Source organism: Lepidochelys olivacea, assembly GCF_965140295.1.
Source record: "Lepidochelys olivacea isolate rLepOli2 genome assembly, chromosome: 11".
NCBI classification, from domain to species: Eukaryota; Metazoa; Chordata; order Testudines; family Cheloniidae; genus Lepidochelys; species Lepidochelys olivacea.
The window spans coordinates 18,946,655-18,961,843 of record NC_140421.1 but is presented as its reverse complement, the minus strand read 5'-3'; the positions used below and the strand labels follow the sequence as shown (position 1 = coordinate 18,961,843).

Sequence of the window (15,189 nt, the reverse complement as noted above, 5' to 3'; positions counted from 1 at the left end):
TGTGTGTGTGTATGAATGAATGTGTGACACCATCCATAGGACCTAATCACATTAGCCACACCATCAGGGGCTCATTCACCTGCACATCTACCAATGTGATATATGCTATCATGTGCCAGCAATGCCCCTCTGCCATTGCCCCTCTGTACACTGGCCAAACTGGACAGTTTCTATGCAAAAGAATAAATGGACACAAACCTGACATCAGGACTCATAACATTCAAAAACCAGTAGGAGAACACTTCAACCTCTCTGGCCACTAAGTAAAAGATTTAAGGGTGGCAATTTTGCAACAGAAAAGCTTCAAAACCAGACTCCAACGAGAAACCTCTGAGCTTGAATACTATATGTTCCATTCTATGGATCCAATGAAGTGGGCTGTAGCCCACGAAAGCTTATGCTCTAATAAATTTGTTATTTATTTATTATATCTAATAAATTTGTTATTTGTTACTTGTCTTGAAGGCGCCACAAGTACTGCTGTTCTTTTTGCAGATACAGACTAACACAGCTTCTACTCTGAAACCTGAATAAATATGAAATTGAATGGAATGTTATAGCTATAACTAACTGCTTACTATGATTCTTTCTGCATTCACAATAAATGTGGCATTTTGCCTTATTCCCTTTAATAAGATCCTGCTGGTTTTTATTTTACTGGTATAACAGATCCATACAAATTATTGATGAATCTGTGGAAGTAATATGCATGTTTAAAAATGTTTTCTTGCTGATAGCACAGTTCTAGAATGGTTTCACTGACTAGCGTGGACAGATACTTTTATCAGAGAACTGTTCTAGACAAACTACAAGCCTACAGCATGGCTCTACTAACAATAGAAAAACTGTCACTTATGGGAGCAATATAAAAACCTATCACTGTAGTATCCAAGGATCTTAAACAACGTTGTTGCAAAGCCGGGCTTCAAGTGTAGTATGAACAAGATGTGGGTGTGTCCCTATGCCTGTCCATCCCCTTTGCCCATAGTGCCAGACTGAAACCGCTTCTTGGTCAACTAAGCTACAAAATAATTGTTCTGTGAATAGACGGCTTCCAGGATGGCTCAGCAGGAATGAGCAGAACTCTATCACTTGCCCACATGGAGTCAACTGCAGGATGAGGTCCCAAATATGAAAAATTTCATCCCAAAAGACAATAAATAAACAAACAGGGCTTTCAACTTGAACAAAAAATGTTACCCCACAGAATGTTTCAATTAGGTAAATGTTAAACTACAGACCTAAATTAAGTTAAGCAACCCTCACCCCAAAGTTCATTCATGCACTTTTTTTACCGAATTTCACCTATTGTCTAGAATAAACAAATTAATTTCTGTTTATCTGAACTTTACTTTACCTAATCTCAACAAAGTTAGTCAATAGGTGGGATTTGGCCTAGTTATGGCCATTATTATTCACATTTGGCTCTTCACTTTAGAATTTAGAACATAAATGGGGAAAGAGACCAAAGAGCAGCAGAACTGAACTGGAAACCTAAATAAGTGGTAAGTGATATCTTGTTACCCGTGACAGGATTACATTAAAAATACAAGTTAATACATTTAATACCATTAAGAAACATCTTGAAAGGGCTGAAATGTCCATGAAGTTAAATGAAACTTCTTAGCCACTGGCAGGAAAATAAAAATCAGTCTTCATCCAAGTCACAACAGTAGGTCTCACAGGTAAACTGTCAAAAGTTGCAGAATGTGTATGTCAAGAGGTTTCCTGTTGTTTACTAATTATCTTTCCATTTGATCTTACAAAACATACTCTATGATAACTGCATCCCTAACTATAGATCCCAGGGAGGAATCACTTGCTCTGTATATAAATCTGTAAAACATTTTGGGATCTTTGCAACAAAAGAAACTTCATTAAAAAGATGTCTTGTCAATAGAACACTGAATTCCACAGATAGCTCCCTCACTGCTTAGAAGCAATATCACATCCCGCTCTATAACTTGAGGTATATAAAATAGCTGAGCTGAGCCAATCCCACTTTTTAGCCACCACATTCATTATCCATAGCTACCTTCCAGCGGGGAATGCAGAATAAAGAACGCTATGCCAGCCAAGAGCTAAAAATTGTTACTTCCTATTTAAATTGTCTTTTGTGACTTTATTTGTGGAAGGTAGGTGAATCCCATGTTTTGATATTCTTTTTAAAAAAAGTTACTTGACATTAGTAGTAGGATTTGTTCTGGGCAGTGGCGGTTGGTTAGTTAGTTTTTGCTAATTTTTTTGTATGAGATGCTCAGAGGCCTTCAAGCCAAGTATCTAAACTGTTAGTCATCAAAATAAAAAGATCATTCATAAACAAACACAATGGAGACAAAGTAAAAAATAAAAACCTAACCACCTCCTCCCATAGGAACAGTATAAAAAGTTATAGATGTGATGTAGACTGTATGCAGAATTACATAGGGGACTAGGGTAGGGGAGAGGGACCGTGTAAAGCTTGAAGTACCTACAGGGGAAGCATGGAAGTGAGCAGAGCATGGAGAACCACCATATACAGGGAATTCTGTAGCACTGGCACGACAGCACAGAGAGAATTGTATGTGCTGAGACTGGGGACACTGGCACTGCAAAGGAGGTTATAAAATGGGGCAATAGAGACCGCTGTATAAAGGGCCAAGCAGTTGTAAACAAGCTATTGATGGCATTGCAAAAACAGAACCAGGAGACTACACTGGGGGGTACAGAGAGCTGCAGGCTGGTATAGTTAAATAGTACAGACAGCTGTATAGGGGCCCAGGGACTCCATGAAGCAATACAGGGGTGTAGAGTCCGCACTGTGCACTAGAGAGAATATAAGGTGACATGTATAGGAAACCTAGAAACTGCATGAGGCAGCAGAGAGGAGTATATAAAAGCAGTATAGGACACTATATGAACAGGGGGTGGTATAGGTGCCAATAGGATCAGGCTGCAGTGTAGGAGGCTAGGAGCCTGCCTGGGACAGCACAGAGCGTGGTACAGAGGACTAGAGGATCAAGTGACAGTATGGGGGCTTGGGGCTACCTAGGGCAGCATAGGAGGTGATATAGGGGACTACAGGATCAAGTGATGGTACAGAGGGCTTGGGACCTACCAGGGGCCGCAGAGAGAATAGTATAGAAGACTGCCATGTCAGGCAACAATATAGTAGGCATGAGGTCTGCCTGCGTCAGCACAGGAAGCGATATAGGGCAGTGGTTTTCAACCTTTTTTCATTTGCTGAACCCAAAAGCATTTCAAATGGAGATGTCGACTCCTTTCGAAATCTCAGACATAGTTTGTGGACACCCAGGCGTCTGCAGGCCAGAGGTTGAAAACCACTGTTCTATGGTAACGACAGCCTTTTGTGGACCCTTTAAACAGAGTCTGTAGACCCCCAGGGGTCCACGGATCACAGGTTGAGAACCACTGGTATAGTGGACTATGGAATCAGGCAATAGTATAGCGGGGACAGGGCCTGTCTAGGGCTGCATGGAGCGGCACAGGGGACTACAGGGTGAGGAGACGGTATACGGGTCTTGGGGCCTGCCTGGGGCTGCAGAGAGCGGCACAGGGGACTAGAGGGTCAGGAGACGGTATACGGGGCTTGGGGCCTGCCCGGGGCAGCACGGAGTAACCCAGGGGACTACAGGGTGAGGAGACGGTATACGGGGCTTGGGGCCTGCCTGGGGCTGCAGAGAGCGGCACAGGGGACTAGAGGGTGAGGAGACGGTATACGGGTCTTGGGGGCTGCCTGGGGCTGCATGGAGCGGCACAGGGGACTAGAGGGTGAGGAGACGGTATACGGGTCTTGGGGGCTGCCTGGGGCTGCATGGAGCGGCACAGGGGACTAGAGGGTCAGGAGACGGTATACAGGGCTTGGGGCCTGCCTGGGGCAGCACGGAGCGGCACAGGGGACTACAGGGTGAGGAGACGGTATACGGGGCTTGGGGGCTGCAGAGAGCGGCACAGGGGACTAGAGGGTCAGGAGACAGTATACGGGGCTTGGGGGCTGCCTGGGGCTGCACGGAGCGGCACAGGGGACTAGAGGGTCAGGAGACGGTATACGGGGCTTGGGGCCTGCCTGGGGCTGCACGGAGCGGCACAGGGGACTAGAGGGTCAGGAGACGGTATACGGGGCTTGGGGCCTGCCCGGAGCGGCACAGGGGACTAGAGGGTGAGGAGACGGTATACGGGGCTTGGGGCCTGCCCGGAGCGGCACAGGGGACTAGAGGGTGAGGAGACGGTATACGGGGCTTGGGGCCTGCCCGGAGCGGCACAGGGGACTAGAGGGTGAGGAGACGGTATACGGGGCTTGGGGCCTGCCCGGGGCAGCACAGGGGACTAGAGGGTGAGGAGACGGTATACGGGGCTTGGGGCCTGCCCGGAGCGGCACAGGGGACTAGAGGATCAGGAGACGGTATACGGGGCTTGGGGCCTGCCCGGAGCGGCACAGGGGACTAGAGGGTCAGGAGACGGTATACGGGGCTTGGGGCCTGCCCGGAGCGGCACAGGGGACTAGAGGGTCAGGAGACGGTATACGGGGCTTGGGGCCTGCCCGGAGCGGCACAGGGGACTAGAGGGTCAGGAGACGGTATACGGGGCTTGGGGCCTGCCCGGAGCGGCACAGGGGACTAGAGGGTCAGGAGACGGTATACGGGGCTTGGGGGCTGCACAGGCAGCGCTTCGGGGGCGCTATAGGGAGCTCTCCGGGACAATAGGTGCTGTCAGCACAGGGCTGCCCCAGGGACTATATCCGGCGGCCGGGGACGGCAGGGCCCCGCTCCCCCAGGCCCGCTATCGGTCGTACCTGACACGAAGACCACGAAGACCGAGCTCTGTTCCTTAGCAGCGGCGATGGCGGCCGGGATGGTGCCGCGGAACCACAGCATGGTACCCCCTAGGCCCCCGCTCCCTGGACCTGGACTCCCAGCGGCCCACCCTCCCGATGCGCATGCGCCACAAAACCTGCAGCCTCGCTCTGAAACGGTGACTAACCGCTCCCAACTACCCCAGGGCGCGTGCGCTGCCTGCTGCGCCGGGCGGTGGTAGGGTAAACGTGGCTGTGATTCCCCTCTGCACATTCCTCTAGTCTCCTCCCGGTTGCGAGTGACACATAGCGCAGCGCGGGTGAGCCCGCGGCAGATTCACCACGTTGGGGAAGGAGCCGCCCGGGCGCCGGCGAAAACTCCTGGGAACTTGGGAAGGGGAGGGAGGCGGGAGAGGCCAGCGCGGCGCGAGGAAAGAACGGTGGGTGGGCCAGGGCCTCGCGAGGCTGTGGGTGGGCTCCGCGCTCACAGGGGGAGGAACGGCCCTGTCCGGCCGCGCGGGGGCGACACACACACACACACACAGAGCGGTGCCGGGCCTGACCTTTCTCTGCAGCCTGCGCCCCCCCCCGAGGTGTTGACGCGGTTCACGGGGGAGTCTGTGTAATTCAGATTCTAAGTGCCCTGCACTCGGGGAACTTCTACCGTCGGTCTGTAAAATTCTGTATACCCCAACTGCACTCTCTCTCTCGGGGGTTTTTCATCTCCCCCCCCCCCCCACTAGCAGACCTCCTAAAAATTTTCAAATAGAGGTACAGACCCCTTTGAAAATCGTAGACCGTCTGCAGCTGCCGGGGGTTAGCGAGCCACAGGTTGAAAACCATTGCGCCACACAATTAAAAATAAACTGACATTGAGCAGGATATGCACCTTCCTTTGACCGAGAATACTTTTAGACAACTTTAGCCCCATGTTAGAGCACACATTACTATCAGCAACCTACAGCTTTTCCTATATAGCTCTCAGGTTTCCAGCACTGGTGTCATCTGACATTCAAACTCTCTTCAGAGCTACAGAAACGCTTTGTTACTGTTGCATATGATTCTGGGGGGGGGGGACGCCCCAAGGTTCAAGCGTGGAAGGGGCGCCCCAAGGTTCAAGCGTGGAAGGCCGCATTAAGAGAACTGCTTTTAAAGGGAGAAATCAACTAAAATGAGTGTCTTCTGGGCCCAAACTGAGCACTTCCATGCTTTTTGGATATTTCTTGCAGCGAAGCAAGAACGGATCCCCAACGCAAGGAGCTTTAATAATAATCAAATAAGACCAGAAAAATCAAGGAGTTAGAAGGAGGATCAAAATAAGCCTTTAATTAATGAGAGACTAGTTCCCCTCCCTAATAAACCACAAATTTACAGAGCTAAGACCTAGAACTCAACTCCTACAGCTCCACCCACTTAGCTCTACTGCTTGAACTATAGAAGAACCATTATAACCTTTCTAGTTTTCACTCAGCTAGCAGGGGGTAAAATTCACACAAACATATAGATCAAAATTTTAAAAACTGACTAGCAATTTTGGGTGTCTAATATGAGAACTTAAAACAGCTTGATTTTCAGAAAGTGATGAAAATCAGACCCTTTAAAAAGGCTTCAAAAGCTGGGCAGTCAAAAATCAAGGCCATCAAAAATCACTACTCACTTTGAAAATCTTGCAAAAAGAAAATCTTAGTGATAATGCCTGATCTTACTCTACTGAAATCAATGGCAAAAACCTCCCATTGATGTCAGAGGGATTGGGCCAATGTTGGAATTACAATTATTTGTGCAGAGTATTACCACAACACTAATTTAACTTTTGTTCAATCCCAGTGCTGAATGGTATGGATACAATTGCTCTAAACATGTCTAAAAAACCTACATAAATAATTTACTACATCCAAATAGTAACAAAACTTTTATAAGCATTTTATCAAGATGCTTACAAACTGGCTAAACCCAGGGGAGTTTAGACCCATAGTGTTTGGCCCCAACATGGTCAGGCAGGTATTAGCAATGAATCCTTTAAGAGTTTACATGGGTATACTTCTTAATAAACAAGTGGTGTCATTGCTAATTATCAGACCTTAGGTAAGGCTAAGATGAATCAGTTCCTTATATTTACTGTACCTTGTACCCAATTAACCATATTTTATTTCTATTACTTCAGGCCGAACTTTAAATAAGATAACACTGGTAATTTGAAGGGTCACTACAATTTAATCAGCTCTTCTCTTTCTCACGATCTCATTTTTATTGGTCACATGCTTTGGGCCTATTGTGCATGCAAAACCATAGTTCATCCAAATCTAATGTGGGTCTATAATCCTACAGCCCACAACTGCACTGAAAGCAATGACAGCAGGACTAGGTCCATAACTATCCAGAACAAAAACATTTTTTGCTTAATTGTGAAGGATTTCCTTCAGATATAACCAGCACATCAACTTTCCAGGAGATTTAACTGTGGGAACGTTGACAAGGTTGGCACAAGAACTGAAGGAGACTTAAGAAATAGACTAAAATGAAAATTTCAGATCAGGGTGATTTTTAATTACATGTAATGGAAAAGTGATTTGACCAGTTTCCTTCAAACTTTATGTAAACTCCTCCTTGGTTTTAGGACGAAATGCAACTCTTTCCAGGCCAAACCGATTTTCTAAGCAAATATTATATTACAGCTAGCACTGGACTTTATAATGGAAATTAGTTGCAATCTTAATTATGAAGAGAGACTATCTCCCGTGCATAAGTCCACAAGACATATGGAGAACAAATCAAGCCTACAATCAAACACGTTCCCACAAGATTAATTATAGCGAACAGCAGAATGCTCAAAACAATTTACATGGTAAATGTGACATTTTAAGGAATAACTGAGTACAGAAACATAAAAGCTAACAATTCATTATTCCAGCTTGGGTACAGATGTTTGGTTTATAGGTTGGGTGAATAAGCATCCAATTTTATATCTCAAGCTCAATTAATGCTTTTCTCAGTTTGACAGAATTAACTTCCCATGTGCACACCAATGCCTGAGCCATGCTTTGAAACTTAATTTGCAGGCCTCCATGTTGTAGAAGCCCAGTGACACTGCTGAATGTCCTAAAGACCTGCAGAATGCTACATCCTGCAGCATCTGGGAGAGTAGGGTGTTGACCTTCCTCATTTGTGGAGCCTAGCCACAAATCACTAAGCAGGTCAGCTGCTCTTCCTATGCCTTACTTCTCTTTTCAATCTCTCTTCACAGTGGAAGTAAGTGGGGTTTGGATATCAAGACCACTTGGGCTCTCTCAGGTAATGTCAAGAAAACACACTTTCAGGGAAACAGGTTAGATACAAGTTAAATTTTATCTGGTCCTATTCTAAAGGCCATTTTTTATTGCAATGTGGGAAAACCTGCATATCCAGTTTGGTAAATACTTGGAGGCCATAAGCAGAATCTTCGAATATGCGGGCATGATCTTCCATCTAAATGAATCTGACCTCTTGTGGATAGTCACAGTATTAGCATGCAAGGGGTGGGATTTAAATTCTATTTGCTATTTTTTGGTGTGTATCTTGACTTGACACGATCAGTTTATGTTTTAATTTGTGATATAAAATCTATGTGGAAATGCTGCGAGGCTTTGTCCGGCACATTTATTCATTAGAAAAATACCGCAGAGAAACGGTAGCCTTTTTTTTCTCTTTTTTTAATAGACAAGGCTGTAACCAGCTTTCTATTTACTCTGCCACCTCTGTCCCCTGGCACCATCTCCCAGAGTCATAAAAGAAGTTCCTGTCTCCATCATTCATAAACCCATCATCATATCCTCATTTAAATTCCCACTTAAAGCCTTCCTCTTCTATGATTACTTGTGATAGAAGCACATACCTATATCGAAAGATGAAAAGAACAGTGATTACATATAAATTATGTGTAATGCTGCAAGATTTGCTTTCTAAAGTATGCACCAAGTCTTAATTAACCATATCATAGACAGGAGAGTAGATCTGGACAAAAGGTAGTTTTTTTTGGTCTGGCTCTCATTAGGCAAGTTGTAAACTAAGTTCTGTTAAACTCTGTTTAATATGAGGAAAACTTGCAAAATGGCATAATATGGATTCACTTAGGTTTCAAGCAGTCCTATAATTTAAACAAATGCACTGGAAAAAGTTTTTGTAAACATTTATTTTCTTGAACTGAAAAAAGGCTTGCATCAGCACACATTGTACAGCCTTGCAAATTACACAGAAATTGAAAAAAGATTGTTTGTATGTGCAATGAAACTTCTGATGTCCAGTGATCCTCTGCAAATGATGAAAACATATTTAAATGACTTAAGAAGGGTCCAGCACTTATTTAACACAATTATCCTAGAGTGCAAAGAAAAAGATTTATACCAGTGGAAACACAAAGTGCAAACATTTTGTCATTTGGGGGAAGATACCTTTTAGTGTCTTCACCCTTTTACTACAAACAAATTGGCTTCAATGAACATTCTTTGTAGTTTAGACATATTCATATTCCACTTTAATACTTATGCTAACCTGTTTGATTAGAAATGAGTTCAAGAATATAATTTATTTGTAATTATTTTTCACACTGAGTGAATCTTGAAAGAACTGTGTACGGAGTTTAGAAGTTATTGAAATTGCTTTATTTGAAAAAGAAACGGGAAGAGAAATATGTTAATTGGAGACTTGTGTGTAGTTGGCTAGAAAACAGTGTAAATTTCTTAATTATTCTCCCTTCCATTACCCCATTCCACCCCAAGCCCTCTGCCCTAAAATGGATAGCTGTGTGCTGGCTGTGAAAAGGGATTACAAAATATAAATCTGAATATGGGTATTCATTATGAACAAAAGTTTGCTGTACAATAGAGATTTGGATCTGATACAAGAATTCAGAAATATAAAACATAACTATTATAAAAGTAAGGGGCATTTTAACAGCATTCCTCATAGAAAGCTGCCTCTCTATATCTTGTCAGAATGGATTCTTACAGTTGTGTGGGATTAACTTTATATCTATTTTTCTTCTTCTTCTTGCTGGATCACTGGATTATTCTTCCAAGGCTATAATGTCATATGAGAACACATTCCAGGAGTCTCTATGAAGATAACAGAAACCCTGTAACATCAAGCCAATCAAGTAGAGAAGAGACGGACATGGAACTAATAAAGGCTGAATGTCCAACAATGTAGCTGCTACTGAGAACTAGCCCTTTCCAGAATATGAAACTCATAGTGCTTCTTGCTTGTTCTCAGCCTAAACTTGTTAGCTGAGTTACTTTGTTTCTTCAGTGCATTTTGGGCTGCTGACATTGTAGGGAACGTAGCTAGAACTGTATATGTGGAGGCCAAGTCACTAGGTTTGGAGGGTTCAGTGTTCACATTACTATCTCCACTGCCACAATAACGATGTTGGTGTTGCTGTTGTGTCTGTAGACACTGGGGATTCCTTAGCCACCGAATCTTGGCATCAACTTTAAAAAGTTCTCCAAATAGTTTTTCAGCTTCCATACGAGTTATTCCTTCTGGCAGTTCAGTAATTTCTAAGACTTTTCCAACAACTGAAACAAGAAATATGTAGAATTAAAACTGGTCATTACATTTAACAAGGATTCAATCTTACATAAAATAGTGAAGTTACATTAGATGTGAAAACTACATCAGATGTGAAATTAATTCTGTCAAACAAACATACATTCTGCTTCTACTATTTTTAAAAAGTCTTTATGGCACTGAACATCAAAACTATTCAAGTTCCAAGTGCGTTCAACTGGAGTTAAGCATGCAGGCTAAAAGGTAGTACCAGGCACTAAATAATAAGAGTTTATCTTACATGAACATTTAGTTTGCAGCAAGCTGGGGTGAGAGTCTATTCCATCCTGCTGCCCATAGGGACCCTGCTGATGCATACCTTACCGTTTCATAGTACGGTAGATCAAAGTGCAGTAACTGTGCGCATCAGCAGGCTCCCTAAGAACAGTTAGTCTTAAATCCTCAGTTCTGACTTAAGGGCTTATCTGCATGAACTTGTAGTTAGCAGCAAGTTGTAGCGTGAATCCTTCCTGCACTAACACTTGGATGATCTATTAATGGGATAAAAAATACAGTTGCAATAAAAATGTGAGACAGTGAGAACCGTGACTTGCTTCACTCACAGCGATGTAAAACTTACAGGAAAACACAGCTTTGGCTATCTGCTCTCATGGCAGTGACTACCTAAGGAAAGCAGCCCAGCTCCCTTCTGTATTCACTGATCCACAAAGAGAGTTGGTGGTAATACACAAAACAATTCTTTGCCATCACAAAAAAATCATTTATCTGAGGATTTCAAAATGATTTACAAAAATTAAACCTCACAGTACCCATTTCACATATAGATAAACTGAGGAACTTAAATGATTTATTCAAGGTGTCACAGACAGAACTAAGTTCAATATATATATTGTCAAAAAGCAAATAATGCCAGCTGGGGGAAGGAGGATGTTAGTTTCCCCCTTGTGCACCTGATCTTGTCCAGTCAAAAGGAACTCCCCCAAATCTCCTTTCAGGGCCAATCTAACAACCCAACAGAGAAATAGATTTTGAACAGTCAATGGAACACAGTCCTAGTATTCTGGCCATGCCCTGCCCCATTTATTGGGTAGCACTTGTTGCCCGTGGTCTGCACAATGGAGAGAGGTTGTACCTTTGTTCCACCCATCATATTTATTGGCAACAAATGCAGTGTTCTGATTTGTCAGGAAAAAAAATATGTAAATCAGGAATGAATTTAGTTGATGTATTACATTCATAGTTCTGGTAAGCTAAGGGCAGTTATGGAAGAATTTTGTATTATATTAAACATGTAACTTACAAATATTTTGGTATTAACTTTTATATTAAATAATTTTACTTACTGTGTCTCCCTTGGTTTTCTTTTCCCTTCTCTTTTCTATGTTTTTCCCTATCTACTGTTTACTCTGGTTCTCTCTTCCTCTCTGTTTTCTTTTGAACAACAGTTTCTTCATTCCCTCCATTCCCATCTTTTCCTCTGTTTACCGTCTCCCTCTTTGCCCAGTTACTGTTTATTCTTACCTTCCTTTGATTCACACTTCACCTTCCTTCCCTTTTATACTCTTCATCCCTCCCTCTCCTACTTTATCTCACTCATTAATTGTACCAACTTTCATGCTTTGGAGCTCCGTTTCCCTTTGGCACTTCTGCAGCTGCCCCAGACACTCCCATTCTGCTGCAAGTCTCACATACACACAATGCCACCACACAGACATCCATTTTTCTGCAAACTCCTCAGACAACCCCCTATGCTTCCAAACAGATATCCATTGACATTGCTGTACCCCCTACAAGCACCTTCCATACTGCTACACCTGCAAGAGATCCCATGTAATCAACTCCTACAGACACTCCCCCTCTCAACATCCGTGCACACTATTTTGCTGCACTCTACATGCAGATATTTTCCAGACATTAAACCCTTATAGACAGCCTTTGTCACTGTTGAAATCCCTATGACCCCAGACCACCTCCTCTCTGCTGGGACCCCCCCAACTTTAACTACACAGATACACAACACCAACATAGGCAACTCCTACTCTCATGCATCCCATTAATATCCAGTCCTCTCTGTTACCTATCCAATTCTGCATCAGATGTCACAGTCCCATTCCCCTACACAGGTTTGAATAATACAATAAATAAATTAGAATAATGCTTTCTCACTGCTTCAGTTTTTGATTCAACATTTCTCTCAGACTGCAGCATCACCCAACAATTACATACCTGGTTCCCCTGCACCAAGATCTGCTGAAGCGGCCTTCTTAGCTGGTTTCCTTCCTCTGCTTCCATGTCTGTGTCCAGGTTGACACTAAGCTCAGATAAACATCACATAGTTAGAATGATTACATTTGTAATATTAAAAGTTACATCTGAGTTACAAGTAACAAGGGTTACAAATTATGAACGATTGTCCCCGAGTGCTGTAGTTAGTGTGCTACACTATGATAGTACAGAAGAGGGCCAGATTTCTGGGTCCAGTGTCATTCCTGTAGCCTAGCACTATTGCACAAAAGCATGTTCAGTCCCTGGTATGAGGGCAAATAGGAGGAAAAGGTGAAAGTAGCATGTTAGCCAATACATATATGTTAGGTGTAATATACACCATGATAATAGGTATTATTTGCATGGTTTTAATACAGTATAATGACAGTGGCAGATTAGCCACTGGGCCAGTGGGGCCTGGGCTCAGGGACCCTGAAAATATGGGCACCCCCACGCCCCAACCTGCCTGACCTCCCGGCTGGAGCACCAGGCAGGCGGGCAGAGCAAGCCCCCGCATCCTCACCTCACTCCCCAGCTGGAGTGCGGGGTAGGAGAAGCAAGCCCCCACAGCTCCACCTTGCTCCCTGGCTGGAGCGCCGGTCTGGCAGAGCAAGCCCCGGCGCCCTGACCCCATTTCTCCCGTAGCCCACAGGTTGAAAACTACTGTTCTATGGTAATGACAACCTTTTGCGGACCCCTTAGACATAGTCTGTGTATCCCCAGGGTCCACGGACCACAGGTTGAAAACCACTGCACTAGAATTTACAGCCCAAGTGGTACAGACTAACATGGTGTACACATGCCCAGGAGTTGGCACTTGTTCATACCTGTTGGCCTGTTACATGTCCATGTAATAAAGGTGGAGGGTTATATTGCAGTGGCTGGCCGAGCAATGGGTATCTGGCATCTCCTGAAGATGAGAAAAATAGTCTTAATGCTTTTTCTTGGTTTAATATAAAACCTCTTTCTAAATGCTCTTAACAGTCTACACCACACAAATATGATATACAAAGTAGAATGAATGTATACAAGGAAATAATTGTAATGTGATTATTATCAGAAAAAATACAAGAGTTGGCATCTTAAGAAAGAAAAAGCACTTTAAGAATTCACCAGACAATGGTAAACTTGTGGGGAAATAATCGACTGAGCACAAACTATCAAGTTCAGAAGTCGCAGACACAGGGCTCCTTATATTTAAAAAAATGTATTTTTAAAGGTTATAGAAAGCACTTATGTTCTTTGGTTTCTCTGCCATAGTCTCATCTAGATTCAAATCTCCTCAAAGAGTTTTAATAAGATTAAAATTCGTTGCAGTGTTTCAAATAGCATGTGCACAGCTCCCCCCTGGCCCAATGCTACTCACATCTTGAAATTCCCATCCACTTGAGGGGTCTGTAAGGTGACTGAATAGAAATCTTTAAAGATTATGAAAAGGGACTAAGGAAGTTGAGACATGATTGACAATGAGTAATCTAACATTTATGTAAAAGTTAGCACACACTTGTAATTTATTAGGGAACGTAGCCACTGTAGACAATATGTTCAAAAATAAATAAGATTTATTTCTGAAAAGGGAGGCAATAAAGAATTTAATTTTTCTGCCTGCAGACTATTTCCACATATCACACCCATTATTCTAAAATTCCAGAGCTGCATCTACCCTTCAGTTTCTGACAGGTAGCAGCAACTAATCAAATAAACTTTTTAGCTACCTAATCAATTGTTATGTGCTATTCGCTGGCTCACTAATCTGGACTTGGTTATTTGAACACTGTGAATCAGCTGTCTTGCCATGAGACAGAAGAACAGTCATGTCTCTAATCAGTGAAAATGCCATACTCATTGCTCTTCCATTAAAATGATGGCAGCAGGTTCTGCTCATGGTCTTTTATAAGGAGTTTCTCTGAGAAATTATTAATTGTGTGAGCATAGCAGGACCAAAGGATAGAGATGGCAGGACTCTCTACTTCCTGGTCCATTGATGATAATGATGGGAGGTCACTACCTAACAGCTCTATATCAATTATTAGTAACATTACTGTGGTCATGTCTAGAGGGTCCTGTTTCACTGTTCTGGGCAGTGTACAAAACATAACTCTTTGATCTAAAAAGTAGTGGCTCAATCAGTGGATTAATCAATGGATTGAGGATAAAGAATGAACAGTCTGGTGAAAAGGCAGTTTATCTTATCCTACATTTCTACTTCTCCTTCCCATGTACCATGTCATGCCCACCTAGTGCAATGGGTAGGCATATAGGACTGACCAATCTTTTCTATCCCTAAAAATAACATCAGTTGTGACAGTATATTAAGGTTTGTGGTTTCAATATAACACTTTAAAGCAAATATATCCCAAATTTACAATTCCTTAGTGCTGAAAGTTATTTATGAAGAAGGAGCTGCATGGTTCTAAACCCCCTCATTACTAGCATGAAGTTCATGGCTTTTTTATTTTATTTGGGACAAAGGAGGGTATGGAAGCATAAAGTTATTTTTTAAAATAATTCAAGGAATACATTTTTTGAACACACTGGCAAAAACATTAAAAATCAATCACAATTCGCCCTCAAAACTGATGAAAATT

The 15,189-nt window shown here is 43.1% G+C and overlaps 2 protein-coding genes and 1 long non-coding RNA gene across 10 annotated transcripts in view; 1 reads left to right on the top strand and 2 right to left on the bottom strand.

The window, feature by feature from the left end:
- The window catches only part of UBXN4 (UBX domain protein 4), a 29,179-nt gene extending 24,224 nt beyond the window's left edge, over positions 1 to 4,955 (bottom strand). The window contains exon 1 of the mRNA XM_084643973.1: positions 4,793 to 4,955. Coding sequence (XP_084500099.1) covers positions 4,793 to 4,874 — 82 coding nt within the window. The 5' untranslated portion in view covers positions 4,875 to 4,955. The remainder of the gene's footprint in view (positions 1 to 4,792) is intronic.
- A 253-nt stretch (positions 4,956 to 5,208) lies between these two features.
- LOC311528672 lies at positions 5,209 to 9,979 on the top strand. Its single transcript, XR_014713661.1, has 3 exons — positions 5,209 to 5,232; positions 7,852 to 7,986; positions 9,847 to 9,979. It is a non-coding gene; the product is annotated as an uncharacterized lncRNA (long non-coding RNA).
- Positions 8,972 to 15,189, bottom strand: part of R3HDM1 (R3H domain containing 1) — a 163,914-nt gene continuing 157,696 nt past the window's right edge. For all 8 annotated transcript variants that reach the window (XM_084643971.1, XM_084643965.1, XM_084643968.1 and 5 more), the window contains 3 exons: positions 13,429 to 13,511; positions 12,563 to 12,647; positions 8,972 to 10,344 (listed from right to left, as the gene is read on the bottom strand). In XM_084643971.1, the coding sequence (XP_084500097.1) occupies positions 9,980 to 10,344; positions 12,563 to 12,647; positions 13,429 to 13,511 (533 nt within the window). In that variant the 3' untranslated portion in view covers positions 8,972 to 9,979. The remainder of the gene's footprint in view (positions 10,345 to 12,562; positions 12,648 to 13,428; positions 13,512 to 15,189) is intronic.